Source organism: Notolabrus celidotus, chromosome 8 (assembly GCF_009762535.1).
Source record: "Notolabrus celidotus isolate fNotCel1 chromosome 8, fNotCel1.pri, whole genome shotgun sequence".
Lineage (NCBI taxonomy): Eukaryota > Metazoa > Chordata > Actinopteri > Labriformes > Labridae > Notolabrus > Notolabrus celidotus.
Genome location: NC_048279.1, coordinates 17,245,419 through 17,264,126, shown reverse-complemented (window position 1 = coordinate 17,264,126; position 18,708 = coordinate 17,245,419). Strand labels below are relative to the sequence as shown.

At 41.0% G+C, this 18,708-nt stretch overlaps 1 protein-coding gene across 1 annotated transcript in view; it reads left to right on the top strand.

Moving 5' to 3' along the window:
- Positions 1-4,965: 4,965 nt before the first annotated feature.
- Positions 4,966-18,708, top strand: part of LOC117817997 (A disintegrin and metalloproteinase with thrombospondin motifs 2-like) — a 220,011-nt gene continuing 206,268 nt past the window's right edge. The window contains 1 exon segment of the mRNA XM_034690833.1: positions 4,966-5,160. Coding sequence (XP_034546724.1) covers positions 5,037-5,160 — 124 coding nt within the window. The 5' untranslated portion in view covers positions 4,966-5,036.

Sequence of the window (18,708 nt, the reverse complement as noted above, 5' to 3'; positions counted from 1 at the left end):
AGTGAACATGACCTCAGATAATCCTGAGGCAAACAGCGAACCCAAACACAGACAGAAAACAGTGAAACCAACTGCAGAAAATTTGACCCAAGTGTTTTATTGTGAAGGAATAACACCTGAGCACTTGCTGGACTGTTAAACAGCAAATGCTTGTGTCAGTGCATGTGTGTGTTTATTACTCTCGTTAAACGGCAGGGTGTGTTTTTGTCCTGCTAGAGAGGAAGGGGAGACCCAGCAGTTACGTGTACTGGCCGGCAGCAGCTTTGGATGGAGGATGTGCACTGTAAAACATTTTAAACTAGCTTAACTTGAACTGTGCTGCTTTAAAAATGTAAATTGAAGAATGAGTTAAAAGGCATTCTTTAAGTTGTTGCAATTCAAACCCAATTGAATAATCCTACAGTTAGAGAAAACAAGGTCATTAAACTTGAGCAAAAAGCCTATCGTTTGTGGGATGTTCTTTCTCCAGGAAGTAGCCAAAGCTCAAACTCTTAAGTTTGACACTGAGAAAGCTTTCATCTCCTCTCGCCTACTCAGCTTTTAATTGTCAACAAACTAACTGTAAGCTACATAAACTGAAACTTTACACCATTTAACAATGTTTCAGACTCTTTTAGTGATACATTTGAGCTTGCTTTAAGCAGTGTAGTGACTGATATACACTTTTCTACTGATCTTTAATGTGGCAGTAAGCGCTGTGGTAATACTTAACCAGTGGCGGTTCTGGGGAGGGGCCAACAGGGGCCAGTGCCCCTGTAAAACTGAACCTGGACCCCCCTTTGGCCCCCCCTCCACACCAAAGAAATATATTACAATAAAAGAAGCTTCGGTATCGCACCGATGTTACAGGCGGAACGCGTGTGTGTGGCACTTGGTTCCAGTCCCTTAGAGCGCTAAGAGACTCATGTTGAGTGTAATCAGCCAAACAGCTGCTTTCAGTCTGCATTTTGATATAGTACTCAGTAGTATATGTCTAGTATATAGGGATGCACTGATGTTTTGCCAGTTTGTTCTCAGCCGGTCCTCGCCCTTCTCAGTCTCTTTTGTCAGGGTTGAATGTGTCCCTCTGACAAAGACCTTGGCCCCAGCCTGGCCCCCCAGTAAAATTGGTCTAGAACCGCCACTGTGCTCAACTCTACTCAATCTGGCATGATCCGTCTCCTAATGACTCAACTACACTCTATCTACTTTCTGCTTTGATGCTCTGATTCTACTTCTGTCCTGGAACACATCACACGCCTAACAAACTACAGACTGTGAATCGCACACACAACATTCAGGGTTTATCAAATTAATTGATGTACCTGCTAACGTTAGGGCATTCATCCTGCCAGCAGTAGGCTTTGTCAACTACAAATTGGTTGATAGTAAGACAACTTCAAGTACCTTTTTGTGTCAGTAGTTTTTTTTTCGCCTTTTGTTGAAACTAGCTATGAGTAGCTCTTACTCTATGTTATTTCTGCAAACTCTGAGACAAAAGCAGTAGGCTGACATAAGATTTTTACTAAGCTGATGTGTGTCTTTGTTTCTAAAGTCTTCAAGTAAAACTTAACTCCAGTTTGATACTGTTTTTTCCCTTTTAAACACCGCTGTTTTGCAATCTATTTGTAGTTTAATTATAATTATAATTGTGAAATTACAGTAAAATGATTTTAAACTTTCCTTGAAAGCATTCATACTCCTAATTTGGTTTATAGCCATTAGATTGGCAAATGTCTGTTTATTAAGTTTCAGTGACTAATGCACCACAGCAATGTTGTTCATAATAATAAGTCAAATGCGAGCTATGGATTGAAAGCAAGGCCAACATTAATGTTTTATTGAAACTAAGTTGTTATACAGTAATGTTTACCTTGATCACCTCTGACTGTACACAGCCACATTCCCTTATGTGTTTACAGATAAATTAAATATTGCGTAACCGTTTAAGAGGGAGAGAAGAAGTATCCAGCTAATTGTAAATCCACGTAAAGCATGTTTTCTATTTTTTTTATTGAAAGACGAAATAAACAGGTAATGGAGTTCGAGCTTTTTATTCTACTTAAACTGAAAGACACACAATTTGTATATTTATTTTAGCTCATGATCAAAGCTTCGTTAGTTCTACTCTAAGTTTAAAACATGACTCCTATATTTTACAGTGTTTGTGTTTTCGGGCCGTGTCCCATAAGAGCATGGTGGCCATGTGGCATCGCACTTAATACATCCCATACCAGATGTGATGTATTAAGTGAAGTCACCTGTTGCCAGGCTGCATTGCAGTTAAACTCATCAAGACAGGGAACACAAAATTACTGATATGCAGCTTGGGCTGTTATCTAACTGCTGCAGTCTTGTTTTACAGTTTAGTGTACACATGTGGAGAAGATACTGCTTCACGGAAAATATGATGAGATATTTTTTTAAACATCCTGTCTAGTCCTCTTTGCCGGTACTTTTATTTTGTCTTTGCCAACGACCGCTGAGTTTATTATCATGGTTTTGGGACGAGCCCCCTTAAATATATTTAAGATGTCATGTGCTGTTTATGTCATGAGACATAAAACTGCGCCATAAAATGTCTGTGCGCAGCAGACAGGCTCTAAACATGAACATGTTTCCTGCCCTGCTTAAGAGCTCAGTATTTGTTAAATTCATTTCGGCAGTCTCATCCAATATAATAATACTGTTCTGTTGAATGCTCTTACTCGAGCGCTACTGCGGCTCTTTATAATGAATGTTATAAAGGGAGCTCCTTTATGCTTTAAAAAACATTATTAATGGAATCACAGCATTGAATGAAACAATAAGAGAAAGTGCAGAGTAGATGAGGATTCTAACAGAAGCTTTGATTAAGATATGCAGGGACAAAAGAGGAGAAGGTAATAAAACCTTGAATTACATAACTACAGAGTAAGGAGACATCAGGTCAGATACATGAAAAATGGAGACGAAAATCTGTCAATGCAAAAAAAAAAAAAATGGAGACGAAAATCTGTCAATGCAAAAAAAAAAAAAGGGTTTGAGTTAGAATAATGAGGATTTATGAAACATGTCTGGTAAAATGTTAAAGGTGGTTAGGAGAGGGAGGTGATGCAACCGTTGAGTACACAATGGCTCCATGATCTAGGCAGGAGGGACGGTTTTCCATTTAAAATGTTCCTCTCTTAAGGATAAATCACATGAAGTCATTGTTTTTAATGACAGAGGAACATTCAACAAGACATTAGTGCCTCATTGACATGGAGGATGCACAAACAATAAGCACATCTGCCTGTAAAAGCACCACTAACATATATTATCCACAAAGAGCACAGAAAAACAAGTCTGTGTGCCTGTGAAGCCATGCCAGGAATTCGTAGCACGTATTTAGAGAGGGAAAATAAAACGTGCACTGATTTTTCTCAAAAGCAGGCAATGTACCGTGTCTCCTGAGTTTATTTGTAGTGAAAGTGTGAGAGGTCAAATGATAAATGATGTTGATTGTGGTTAAACTGCAATTATTCATGGATAATTCTTTTACACTTTCTTGCAAGAGCTGAAGTTTTGATTTGACTTCAGAGGAGGGTTTGTAAATGCATAATGCTGGGCTGTTATTAAGAGGCTCAGTGGTGAAATGACCCAAAGGTATCAGATTCAGGACCTCCTGACTCTTCAGGATTTAACTACCTGTTGTCGTAGGTTAGGGGGTGTCTAAATATACTGCATGGTTGCCTAAAATTAGAAGTGAAAATTGGACTCAGCTCAGTTTTGCCCACCGTCTGTGTTTCTCTCTGCCTTTGACAATAAGTCTCGTAGCATGGAGCATCTGGTGACTGAGCACAGTGCGACGGAGCAGGGTCACAACCCCCTCGTCTCTCTCCAGTGAGCAGCCCCGGTATGACAGTCTCTCTCTCCCACACTTTCCTCTCTCCCCTCTCTCTGTGTCTCCCGTGTTGGCAGTGCTAATTGTTCTCTGGGCTGGGGAGCATTTGTCTGTCACTCGAGGCCTGTACACACGCATCTGTGGGTCACAGGTTCCAGCAAAGAGTGAGGAGAGTGTGACAGCTCCTGTATGTGTGTGTGCTTGTATGTGTGTGTTCCTAATGAATTTTTAGAGATGATGGGGATGGCCAGAGGGGCCTAGGTAGAGGCAATTGTGATGTTGTGCTGCCAGAGGGAAATGGAGAACGAAAGTTCAACTCTGTTATGGATATTAGAAATGGGTAAAGTCGCTATTTGTCAGAAGCAGACTCATCTGTGATGTCATATGTACGTTAAACTTGGTGGCAAAATAGTGAGCTGCCACTTACTGTCAATCACTTTGACACTGTCCATTAAAGTAACATGGAGTAGTTTTACATTTTGGCATTATTGTTGTGAGTTGAAAAAAATGATACCACTCTCAAGTCTTACAGGAAATAGAAATCTTGACCAAAAATCCACCATGAAACTTACTCCCTCCATTTCAGAAAAATTTACAAGTCAAACTTTTTAGGAATGATTTAAAAATGTTGAAAGATTTTGATCACTCTTTATATACTTTAATAAAGCAACAGCAATACTCTAATTGGTTGAGAGTGATACTGTGTAATGACTGCTCAGTTTGTTTTTATTTTGATTGACTTGGGGTATGATCTGACAACATTGTTCGGTTTTGCAGGAAGAGTCAGAGGTTTGGTGAATGTAGTTTGAAAATTGGGTTTTGTGCTGTTGAAAAAAGCGTGGTGGATGCCAAGAAATGTGTTTTAACAATTGAGAAATACTCTATTAGCATGCAAATGTACATGATCACTCGCTGAACGATTGGCGTCAACAGACGGAGGCCTTCTGGTCCATTTGCAAGTAATTATTTTATGAATGAATATGCTCAATTTGGACATAGTGTTCTATTTGATGTTGCATTGAAATCAAAATTAAATGCTGTTGATAAAGTTGTTTTCAATCGGATTTTTTTTTAACTTGGTTTTTTTTCACATTTGTCACGTACCCTTTGCAGTACTCCCACGTACCCCTAAGGGTACGCGTATCCCCATTTGAGAATCACTGCTTGTAGAGAGTAGCCTCACGACTATTAAATGAATCATGTCACCTGCTTGTGGACTAACTTCATGGATATTAAGTTTTTCAAGAGGAGTAACTCGCGACCAACATCCACAGGAGGTGTTTTATCAGCCTTTGGACCGCGGACACTCACTTCAGGTAAGTTCATTTGCTTATAGCCTCGCAAAAAGTGGGTGACTTGTATTTCTGTTAGCATGCTAGCATCTGCAGCTGTTTGAATGCAGCGCTACCTGACAGGTGAGTCTATTTACCTTTGTTCTAAAGGAGGAAAGTGGCGTGTGCGTCATGCTGTCCATGCTGTTATGGATTCAGTTACACCGTGTTGTACTATACTTAATGTTTCTATAATGTACTGGACTGTAATGTGCTATATTGTACTGTAGAGTACTGCACTGCTTTTATCAGACTGTACTGTACTGTGTCTGTTCTGTACTGTCTGCACTGTACTGTACTGTGTCTGCACTGTACTGTGCCTGTTCTGTACTGTCTGCACTGTACTGTGTCTGCACTGCACAGCATTGTACTGTGTTTGCACTGAACTGTGTCTGCACTGCACAGCACTGTACTGTGTTTGCACTGCACAGCACTGTACTGTGTCTGCACTGCACAGCACTGTACTGTGTCTGCACTGTACTGTGTCTGCACTGCACAGCATTGTACTGTGTCTGCACTGTACTGTGTCTGCACTACACAGCATTGTACTGTTTCTGCACTGTACTGTGTCTGCACTGTACTGTGTCTGCACTGCACAGCACTGTACTGTGTCTGCACTGCACAGCACTGTACTGTGTCTGCACTGTACTGTGTCTGCACTGTACTGTGTCTGCACTGCACAGCATTATACTGTTTCTGCACTGTACTGTGTCTGCACTGTACTGTGTCTGCACTGTACTGTGTCTGCACTGTACTGTGTCTGCACTGAACTGTGTCTGCACTGCACAGCATTCTACTGTGTCTGCACTGTACTGTGTCTGCACTGAACTGTGTCTGCACTGCACAGCATTGTACTGTGTCTGCACTGAACTGTGTCTGCACTGCACAGCATTGTACTGTCTGCACTGAACTGTGTCTGCACTGCACAGCATTGTACTGTGTCTGCACTGCACAGCACTGTACTATGTTGCTGCACAATGTCTGCACTGCACAGCACTGTACTGTGTCTGCACTGCACAGCACTGTACTGTGTCTGCACTGCACAGCATTGTACTGTGTCTGCACTGCACAGCATTGTACTGTGTCTGCACTGAACTGTGTCTGCACTGCACAGCATGTACTGTGTCTGCACTGCACAGCACTGTACTGTGTTGTACTGTTAAAGGTCTCAGGTGATGTATGATCCAGCCATCACACATCAGACTGGAAGCAAAAAAACATTCATAGACAACTGCCTAATTTTCGCAGAAGTAAAATAATTCACACTCAAAATGTTTGTTTTGTACGGAAGAGGATTAGGGTCACTGAAAAAAGGTAAATTAAAAAATATATATCATCAATATTATGAGAAAAAAGTCAAAATTCTGAGATTAAAGTCAGAATTCTGTCAACTTTTAGTCTGACCTGAAATTAGTCAGTGGAAACAGGGATTTTTGAAAGAATCTCATTTTGAAAATATCCAAAATAATCACTAATATGCTACATGTCCAATGGCTTTTATTTTGAAATTCCAAATCAGCTTTAGCTGTAATTGGCAGCATCATATTTTGAGGTTTTCTCCTTTTAGTCTGAATCAAAACATATCAGTGGAAACTGGGATTCATTGTAATGCTAAAAAATATATAATTACCAGACACATTTTATATTTCAGACGGCTTTTATTTTGAGAATCCACCAGAATTCTGACTTTAATCTCAGAATTCTGACTTTTTTCTCAGAATTATAATAATAAAAAAAGACATTTGACCTTAATTATTATTTTTTCAGTGGCCTAATCCTCTATCGTAGTTTTGTTTTGTTTTTCGTAATATAGAAATTGGTCTTGGATTACTTTATTCTGTTTGACACCATCAGGTCTTTTGTGTGCAAATGATGCACCGATTTACAAATCACCATTTCACCATGTAATACAATAGAGCACCAAAAGGTTCCTAAAGGATAGTGTTTGCTTAGACAAGTACAGCTTAATCTGTATAGGCTGTGAAAGTCTTAGCAGGCCTGCTGTTGTTTATGACACAATATAGTTAATGGATGGTTGAACCCAAAGCTTGTTTTAAAACTCTGTCCAAACCAAACTGAATGACAGTGACCTACATTTCTTGATGTCAGTGAAGATATATGAGAGGAAAGTGTGGGTAGGAAAAAGGAAGAAGAATAGAAATGTCAGGGAAAGAAGAGGAGAAGCTTGGGTGTTGTTTCATAAAAGGGGATGACCAAAAGCGACACAGCAGCCATTTAGAGCTACTACAGTAATAAATAACTTGAGTGAGGTTAAATTGTGAGCATCAGAGCTGAGTTATGCCTTTGCTGCTGTCACTGCTGTTCCACTTATTGTTGACGTTGCTGCTGTCAGAGGTTGTGGGAAAGAACTGAAGTCTAATGTGAGGGGTTGCTGGCTGTGGTTATCCCTTTGTTTACTGTTGTTTAGTCTCTGGTATTTATAGGTACAGTGCTGGCTGCTTGAGCTAATTATACTGTAGAAGCCATAGGAATGATCCCTGTAATGACTGGTTGGTTTTCCAAAGTATTCAGAGCTGTTTTCCTCTCTGTTCATTTTACTTTGGAACATAATCAGGGAATTTTTGTTTTTTTTGCGAATGTTTTATTCGTATGCATTCATAAAGCATATAAAGTATAGTATATGTTTGTGGTTATTTTGGTGTGCCGCCTTGTGGTCAAGGAGCATATTTCATTCTCAGCTATTACATTGCTCAAACAAAAGAGGCCCGGGTCTCCTTCAGTCTCTGCAGCTCATCTGTCATGCAGTAACAGACCCCAGGTATGTTCTTTAATCAGACTTAATTATAGCTTTTTAGATTTTGCTCCCAGGTCAGTTGTTAATCCAGGCTTCTGGTTCAAGAGTTCAGTGTTGTTTGTTCAGACAACCAGGGCCACTGAACACTTCAATGCAAACCAGTTCAAACACAGATACAACTTAAATTCATCGCACGGTCTTCACCTGCGAACTCACATACCAATGGCTCCTTAACAGCTCGTTTTTTAATTGTGAACAAAGTTGAACTTGAACTGGAACGGCCTCTCTGTTATTGTGTATGTCTGAGTGTCTCGATTCATCAAGTGAGAACCCGTGGTATTTAGTGAAATGTTTCTGTGGTGAAGCTGGTTTGCCACTGCATCAGAAGAATGCAGACATGACAGCTATATACTGAATCTAAACGTCACTCAGAGCCACCACTGTCTGTGTCGTGTGCCTGTCTGCTTCACACTCACATGTTAAACAACAAAGATTCCTGATCCAGTCCCACACATGAATACGGAGAACTCATTCAGTTAATGCCAGAGTGATAATTGAGCCCAGATCCAGTCAGACACACACACACATGTGGAGTGCGGATGTTATAGGAATACTTTGGAAGTGGCGCTGACACGTTTTCAAAACACTGTGTGCTGGGTTGAGGGTGTGTTGGATGGGTCACTGAGGTTTGACGTGAGGAAAACAGTCTGATGTGAGCTGAGGATACATTTTGCTTTGTCTGGCGGTCCACAAATGTGTCCTCAGAAGGCTTTGTGTTTTATTCAACTCTGGTTTGACAATGTTATGAAACAAAGGAGTGCAGAATTTTTGGCACAGGGCGGCCACTGGGGATAGAGAATGTTTTAATTCCAACTTTTAAAGATTTTAGGTTTACTGACCTGGGGTTTTGTTAACCTGTACATCTTAATTTGTTTTTACAAAAATGAAGTTCTTAAATGTCTTATGTGGGAACATTTTTAGATTTACTGTTACCTCCCTTTATTTGGTGAGGGTAAAACAAGCCTGCAGTTGTTGCTGGTGATTAGGGGTGTAAGGATTCTTTTTAACAACGATTCGATTTGTGTTGTGATTCGTGGTTGCCGATACGATTAAAGGACGATATTGGTTCATTTAGAACAATACGACCCGAAACGATTCAGTGACTTGAAATCGATTCAGTAACTTCTTAGCCAAAAATTCAACCAGTGTGAATTTGAAATAAATACCTTGATACTGGACAGTCCTAGATTTCTGTTATATCTCGTAAGGGAATCAGGTATAAATTAATTATGGATATAAACCGCGGTACTTTACTTGACCTTTACATATCCTACAAACAGCCAGCAACTTATTTAGAACATCTCCGTCTTTGCAAAAGCCAAAGTGTTTCCACACACTGGACCGCAATGGTGGCTTGATCATTTCTCGCTAGCGGCTTCTCCTCTGCCATCCGCCATGCTATGTTTCGTTGTTGCTGGCGTGTGGCGATGACGTCACAGACAGGCAGCCTGAATTGAGTAACGTTTAATGTCTTTATCATTAAAAGTGCAAAAAAAACACATCGACATAAAGTCTGACGTGCTTTAATCCAAGCAGGATGATCGATGTAGTCGGATCATATGAATATAAATCGATGTAGTAGATGCATCTTTACACCCCTACTGGTGATTGTCCTTGTGTCTGGAGTAAGCGGTAAGCTCCGGTCTCAATTTATGAACCCTATGCGGAAGTATTAAAAACTGTAGTTCATCGAGAATCCGCTTGAGGCTGGCTGCAGAAACACGGGAAACCACATACACACCAATTCAAAAAAGACAATCTTTGCAGCAGAAATAAAAATTTTAGGTTTAGGCCTGAGTAGCTAATTTCTGTATCGGCACACACTGTACGTGGGGTGAATTTGTTTATAACGCGACGGTTCAGAAGATCTTAAGATTAGGAATTTTGCCCATTTAAGGACATGACTGACTTGACGGGCAGGCGGGAACACTGTTGGCTAGGAGGCTCAAAGCCCGCCTCTTTTCCTCACACTACCCAACTTGGCTCTCGCTGACGATTAGCTACAAAACAGTGCTCAGGAGCAGACGGGTGACGTCACGGATACTACGTCCATTTTTTATACAGTCTATGGTGTGGCCTGATGGAAATAAACCAAATGCTGAAATGTGGTTTATCTAACCTGTGCATCATAGATCCTAAATGTCATCTATGGGAACATTTTTAGATTTTTAACCTTACTTTTACCTTCCTTTATTTGGTGAAGGTAAAGAAAAGCCTGAAGTTGTTGCTGGTGATTGTCTTTGTGTCTGAAGGCCAGAGGGGTATACTACGAAGCCGGATTTGCGGTTATCAAGGTAACTTCAGGGTTAACTCTGGATTCTCAGTACTACGACGGTGGTTCACTGCTTACCAGGGTAGATCACCATGGTTACTCATGCTGAACTCCTAACCTGCTCCGGAGCAGGTTATGCTCAGGATCAGAGATCAGTTTGGAGAAAACTCCGCCCACTGACCAATCAGCTCGCTCGATCACAGAGCTGTGAGCTGATCGCGAGGGGAGGGGGGAGAAGAGACACTTTGTCTACCTGTATGATTTATATTTAAAATACTGATGACAGTTATTGATTATCTTTCCTGACATCATACTTAAACAGAGTCTGGAGTCAGATTATTCAGATTAAATCGTTTTACTGCATTAAATATAAAACTGCGCGTGCTTTTAGAATCGTGTTCTCATTTGTATTAGTCCTTTAACCACAGCGCCCAGTTGATACCGTCAGGGCAGCAGCTGAAATAATACGTCTAAAACTGTCACACACGACACAAGATTCAATCAGAGAGAGAGATCACTGTTAGGGAATAAACAGAGTATTATAGTCAGATATATCTAATGATCAATAAACAGAGTTATTATAGTCAGATATATCTGCACTAAGATGAGAAATAAGACTTCATTTGCGCATTCAAACAGTTTTTGTCTGATCTCTCAGTCTTTCTTCATTTTTCAAACTCAGCTGTGTTGAAGTTAATCTGGATTATGTGTTTAATTTCTTCATATTTTTCTAATATCAGTGCAGTGTTTAAAAAACATGTGGATGTGCTGACGGCAGACTGTCCGTGTCTGTGATTGGTCACATGTTGCCCTCTCCGCCCCGTTCATGAGAACGCGCTCAGGGTAATTCTGGATTGACTCAACATGTTGATAACCAGTTTCGCGTGACAGATTAGCACAATCTCCTTTGTCCGGTTCAGTGAAGCCGGATCAGGAGAAGATATCTAGGATATGCTGAACTCACTCCATAGTATACCCCTCAGCTTTGTTGTTGTTAAGTTCACAAGCGCTTTCATGTAATCCAAAAATAAGATTTTAAAATGATGAATACAGGGAAAAAGATATAACTTCTATAAAATGTGCTGAACTGTTAGGAACATGATTAGAAGTGCTGTGTGGTGAAGCCTGTATTATATTATTCCTTGACACTTGAAATGGCCCAATGACTAATTGATCTGTATTTATTCAGAAACATTTATCCATAATGAAGTCTGAATTAATGTCTCCCTCACTGTTATGATTAATTTTTCTGCCATGCCTGTGCAAGGAGTTTGTTTTTGACCAGCCAACTGATAAACAAACAGTGTAAATAAATAAAGTCGGCAGATAACATCTGTCTCGATCAGTCAAACTCTTCTGAATGTGCAAATGAACCTCAGCATTGATTTGATGACAACTCTGAGTAGGAATGAGGAGTCAGGGGGGGAACAAGTAGGGGAAGGGGGTTTACAGAGACTTTCATCCAGTTTGTGTTTATGTTAATGTTTGTGTATAGCTGGAAGGCATTTGTCTCAGGATATTGATCTCTACTGACAAGACTAACATCTGAGAGTACAGGCACTGACAGCTGCCTCTGTGGCCACTGATGCTTCTCTCACGTCTTCATTTCATCCCAGCGTCTTTGTTGCCTTATCGTTTACTCTTTCTTACCTTGCTTTGCTCATTATGCCTCACAGCAACTCTGAAGGCTACAGTGTGAATGAGTGAATATTGAATGCTGCTCACTGTACTCAGCATGCTTACACATGTTCACACATCCTGAAACTCATATTTCTCCTGCCCTCTGCTTTACAACAGGACCAGATATTTAACAAATCATTTGAATGCTTGACTTATTATGCTGTCAGTCATGCTTGCTCAAGTAATAAAGAATTGAGTCTTTGGCATCAGTTTCACCTCCTGTGACAGTTTGCAAGCCCTGTGCATTTAACCTAGATACCACTGCTGATGACTGATGAGATGTGTGTGGTATGCTACCACATGATGCTGCCAAGTTAAGTTCTCATATTCCCCCCTGGGCAATGCCAATCACTCTAATGCTGTGCTGGTTCATTTAAGTACAGCTAGAGTTGTTTTGATACTGATACCAGTATCTACCTGTGGGAATGGGGATCACACTAGTGAGTGCACCAATCTGATACTCAAACCAGTAAGCCCAGAAAAATGAGTTTGATCAAGCTAGGGTTGCAAAGGGCTGGAGCATTTCCGGTAAACTTCCAGAAAGTTTCTGGTGAATTTCCATGGGAAGTTAAGCTGGGGAATTTTGGAAATATTCCAAATTGGAAACTGTCCATGGGAATTATGTGAATTAATGGGAATTTAGGGTAAATTAATGGAAAGGTATCATATCTAAGCATAAATATTTGTTTTGTCATAAGCAGTAATCCACCCAAAATAATACAATTTAAACAGATTTATTTGTAAGTAGAACTTTATCAAGTGTTAAATATTTGATTGAACAATCAATTATTTCACTGAAGAACAAAAACATGAATGTTGAGTTAAATATTACTCATCCCTCCAACCCAACCCATTCAAGAATTAACAAAAATGCAATCCCAACAAAGTACCATTCAAAATGTTAAATGAAAAGAGCCCCTCTCCTTCCAAAAAGTCCCATTCAAAATGTTAAATGAAAAGAGCCCCTCTCCTTCCAAAAAGTCCCATTCAAAATGTTAAATGAAAGAGCCCCTCTCCTTCCAAAAAGTCCCATTCAAAATGTTAAATGAAAAGAGCCCCTCTCCTTCCAAAAAGTCCCATTCAAAATGTTAAATGAAAAGAGCCCCTCTCCCTCCAAAAAGTCCCATTCAAAATGTTAAATGAAAAGAGCCCCTCCCCCTCCAAAAAGTCCCATTCAACATGCAAATAAAAACATCTTCCCTCAAGCTTCTCAGGCCTAGTGTAATGGCAATTTCTTGTTCAGGTTATGATGTCAGCGTGATAGATTAAATAAACTCATGGAGAGACAAATTATTGTCTTTTGTCAAGTTTTATTATCAGCATTCTTTGCAAAGAGGGAGAAAACAGGTTACCACGAATGAACTTCTCTCAGTCGAAGTCAGATGTCTTCTGCCCCGAAATGTGAGCTCATACAGCATATCAGAATGTGAAAACAGGTGTGGTACATTGACAGGAAGCTTCTTCCAAAAAAGGTAAAATCCTGTGGTCTAACACAGATCATTGATGAGTAAAATACAGGATCTGTGAGAAAAGAGTTATGGGAATACAGAAAACCTTACTTCTTATCAAACAAAAGCCTTCTATTTACGACCTCGGAGAACTGCCCCTCCAACAGTTCTAATCAGTCTTACACAAGCACAGAGAAACACAAAGAACAACAGTTTATTCGGTCATTTTCCACCACACTAGCCTCTGCATTTTTGCTGAACCCTTTCATGCGATGGGCTCTTCCTAAATTCCTATTAAGAGCCAACCTTCAATTTAATACATTTCTGGTTTATTCCCATAAATTCCCATAAATTCCAGTTAATTCCCATGGAAAGTTTCCAACTTTGAAAATTCCCGGAATTTTGCAACCCTAGTTCCAGCTAGATGATGATGTTACAACAGTGTTTTTCCACCAACGTATTTTTGAAACACGTATCAGATACTCTAAACTACTCAGTATCAGCAAATATTCAAGACTAGGTATTAGAACAGGGGTTCCCAAAGTGTAGTTCGGGACCCCCTGGGGGTCGCGAGACACAAATGGGGGGTCGTGAGATATCTTCCAGATAGTTTTTTTTTTCAAGTTATCTAGAAATGTTTACATTTTACCCATATAGTACAAAATATCAACAAAAATAGCAGCTAAAATTGAAAATAAAACCTTTAAAATAGAAAATGTAATGAGTTTCTGCCTTCTTTTTGTCAGATGACTCCTAAGTTTAGGGTTAGTGAACAGTTATTATCAAAAGCATCAGTAGTAGTAGCTTAATCATAACGGCACAGGAAACACAGACACCTGCTCATATATGTAGGCTAATTTTCTGCAGACCAGCTAAATGAAGCCACATTTAAATCACTTTGAGGGACAGTGGGGGTTGCGAGTCTCTGGCACCTATATTTTGGGGTCATGGGTTGAAAAGTTGGGAACCCCTGTATTAGAATATAGGTATAGGGAAAGAAAACAAACTTGTTTCAGATCACCTTTAAGCCCAGGCTTTGGGTAGAGAGTAGTGCAACAACTGGTCATAGTAGTGAACACAAAATGGATGTCAAAAGTAGTTGCTAGAATTTCATTGTTGACATTTAAGTGGTTCCATCATTTCTGCGTAGGGGGCAACGCGTCACAAATCTCACAGTTCAATTTGGTTCACAGATGTAGAAAAAAGAACAGGGCTATTTATAGAACTTTACTAATCCCTGCTCTGCTATGATTCTAACTGTGCATTTCAAGGCACAATGAGTCACAAAGCGTCCCCATGCATCTCAGAAACAGGGCTTTCCACTGCCATTCAACAAAGCCTTTTTAAACAAACTCAGTTTGTTATTTTAGGAGGACTATTTCAATATTTAATGCTTTAACAGTGATTCATCAAGAAACGTAACAGATTAGGAATTAACTAAACATCCTCAGTGTGTGTGTGTGTGGTGTGTGTGTGTGTGTGTGGTGTGTGTGTGTGTGTGTGTGTGTGTGTACTTGTGATCCAGCTTTGTGCACTGTGGGTCATGTGACGTGTTCCTTTACTCCTTTTTGCTGTCAGTCAGTGAATTAAATGCCTTTGTATTCCCACTCTGCTCACGCTCTGGGACCTTTTCCGTCCTTAATTCTTGTGCCCACTCTCACTGTGATTGCAGTGTTTGTGTGAGTGGAGTGATGCTTTGTCTCTGACCAGCAGCTTTCAGGAGGAGAGGACCAGCATGGTGCAATGTCTGCTGAAGCCGTCTGTTTTATGTCGAAGTTTGCATTGTGTTGGGAACTTTTATGCAGACTGTGATGTTGCAAGTGTTTTCTGATGTTTTCTATGTGAGCCCGTAATGACGAGTTTGAATTGTTACATTTAAATTTTTTCACTGGTGTTCTTTTTTGATCATGCTACACACACAGTTTGATACATACAATCATTCACAAACATGCTATTGACATGCACTTGGGATAGATGTCAGAGTTAGGAGGTTGCCATTAACTGGCGCCACCCAAGCAGTTGGGGGTTTGGTGCCTTGCTCAAGGGCACCTTGGCAGTGCCCAGGCAAATGCACCAAGCCACCAGTCCATTTGCCAAACTTCCTCCATACTTGGACTTGAACTGGCGACCCTCCTGTTCCCAAGCCAAGTCCCTATGGACTGTGCTGCTGTCTCCTCTCACTCACACACTGAAGGGACAGGGCTAACACACACACGGACAGGTCCAGGTCCCTAAACAGTCCTTCCAGGGACAGTAAAAGCTAGTTGCAACCTTTTATTGATACATTTTCCATCGATCAGCTGATGGCACACAATCTGAACCCATAGACTGTATAAATAATAGGCGTAGTATCTGTGACGTCACCCATCTGTACCTGAGCGCTGATTTGAAGCTAATCGACGGCGGCAGCCATATTGGAAATGCGGAACTCAACCAGGCATAGTGTGATTGTAAAGAGGCGGAGTTTGAGCCTCCTAGCCAACAGCTAGTTCCCGTCTGGGAGTCAAGTCAGTCATGTCCTTATTTGGGCAAAAATTTGTGATCTTAATATCTTCTGAACCGTTGCATTAGAAAAATTTCACCCATCCTCACAGTGTGCGCCGATAGAGAAATTAGCGACGTAGAGCCAAGCCGTTTTTTTGAACCAGGCTGTAAACATGTTTATTAATGCTGCAAAGATTGTCTTTTTTGAATTGGTGTGTATGTGGTTTGCGTTGTTTTTGCAGCCAGCTCAAGCGGATTCTCGATGTATTGCTGTTTATAACACTTCCGCATGGGCTTCATAGTTTGAGACCGGAGGTTGCCGCTTGGTATACACTCGCTTGTTATTTAGGAAGCTAATGAAGCATTAACCATGCCTTCGCCCCCTGTGGTTGACTGACTCATTGAGAAAGTGCTTGATCAGGTATGCAGCAGAGCCGGCATTTTAAATGTAAATTATTGCAGACGATAAGGCTACTTTAATCGAGGCGGCCAGAATTGGGATCACGATTAAAATTTGATTAATTGTGCAGCCCTATGTGACATTCAACTTAACTGTTCAAACATACAGGCTTCTCTGTTACATTTTCAGGCCTTCACTATCAAACCTTTTCCACAGAATATTTGATCTTTTTCTCTCCTCATCTATTTTTTTCTCCTTGTCGCTTCCAAATAAACAGTGGAGCAAACTCGTACCATATTTCCATAGTAACCATGCTGAAAATGAAAACAAAATCACCTTACATTAATTAGTCTATGATTAAAGGAAAGACAAAACAGGGCTTGGAGAAAATTTGTCTTGGAATGTTCTGAGTTTACATGAGTAACGTTTCGTTTCAGAGATGATTGCAAATGTGCAAGTCATTATCTGATAGGTGGATTCATTGCTTCAATAATCGATGACTTGTTGACTATCAAATAGTTGTGCCTTACTTTAAGACATAAGATCTGACAATGATGGGCAGCATCATAAGAGTTTTGTGAAAGCTGCTGTTGTATCCTGTTCAAAATACTACATGATGCCTCTGTTTCACAAGACCAGGAGAGTGGCTCCAAATGAACGGCAGGAGAAGTGTCTGTATCGATGAGCTCCTCTGACTTCATCCCCCTTGTTTGCTATTCTTTGTCTCAATTCAGCTTCCAGCCCATCCATCAACCTGTTTGTCTTTCATGTGTTAGCTGAGTGTAAGCACGGCTTGCTGCCTGAGTCCACATGTGTGGGTTCAAGCACATTGTTGGGATTCTTGACACACACGCGGATGCTTTGCAGTTTTATTAACTTCCTTGCAAACTGATGTAAGCCCTCTTATTTTCCCACTAAAGCCCCAAGTTGTGTCAGATGCTGTCGGATGGAGTGGCAGAGTTTACTCTTTTTTTTTTTCCAATAGCGCCTTTTAAGCTAAAGTATAGCTTTCAGGTGTATGTTTCAGCTTTGCAGATGGTAGAGAGGAACCCACACCTGCAATTTAGTCCAGCAGAGGAACAGAGTCTTCAGAAAAATACACATTTCCTTACATTGCAGCACAAAAGCTTGTGTAACACGCTGACAGACAGCAGAGAGGTAGTAAATGTCTGTTGTGTAAGCAGGAGAAGCCTTTGAACTATCTCCTCTTGCTACAAAACACGGTGGGGGCACCTGTACTCGCCGCCCCGCCATCTCTTTAACCTGCGCCGGGTGACACCTGAGTGTTTGTTGTCAGGAACCAGTCTATTAGTTTGACCCTGTGCCTGTTCTTGCAGAAATGGCAGCCTTTTCCTTCCCGTCGTCGCTCAGCCTTGCGGCGTGGAGCAGTAAATGCCAGGGAACACTGAGACGGCTCACTCTGCTCATCTGACCTCCAAAAAGTTGAAAGAGAGACGGTAGCGAGCACAGAGTCGGAGCGGAGGATGATGGATGGCTCTAAGCAGTGTCATAGCTTCGCCTTTCTCTACGGAAAGAGAACAAATATCTGCCAGCGCTGAATGATGTGTGTGGCCTCTGCTCCATCACACGGGCTGCCAGGTTCTCTCATGTGGCTTTCCTTCGGGTGTGTACAGTAGACGCAGAGAGAAGGAGGTTGGGTTAGGGCTGTGGAGACTTTGAGGAGAGTAAGAATGAGACTAAAGGAGATAAAAAAGGCACGAGGGATGGAGGAGGTCAGTGTGACATTGAGAGGCAGAGAAGAGGCAGCTCTGTCAGGCTGCTTGTCTTCACACTGTGCTGATAGAAGGATGCTTCATAGCTCTTTGCTGGTCTAATGATCACTCTGCAGGCTTTATAACCTCTTACATGACATATGACAGCAGGTGTAATGACACCAACATGTCATATAGTCATGACACCTCTGTAATATCACTATGGGAGTACAGGAGTTTTTTTTTTATGTGAACACATCAATGATCAAAACACATTAACAAGAAGGACAACAAAAGATCAAAGTTTGTTTTAACCAAAGGTGGAGTCGGATGGTTCTTGATTGAGGGGACAGGTCTCATCCAGGTCATTCAACATGATGTTTAAAGGAGTAATTTTATGTAGCAATGAGGGATGCATCGATCCGGTACTCGGTAGTACCGATGGAATTCGGTCAGCACCTATAAAAGTACCGAATTCGGTACCCATCCCTAGTTGAGAACGTTGGACGCCGTAGTCGGGTTGGCAGAGGGGGGATATAACAGCTACCAGTTTGACATGTGAGATCTCCCTGTGCAGATAATATGGTCCGAGGCCCACAGCACTCTCAGTACTATCCAGTTCATCCCGGACAATCTCGAAGCTGTCAATGGAGACGGCGTGGTCACATTTTCCAGATGCAGCCACATTTCCATAAACACACCATGCTACATTCCCGAAACTC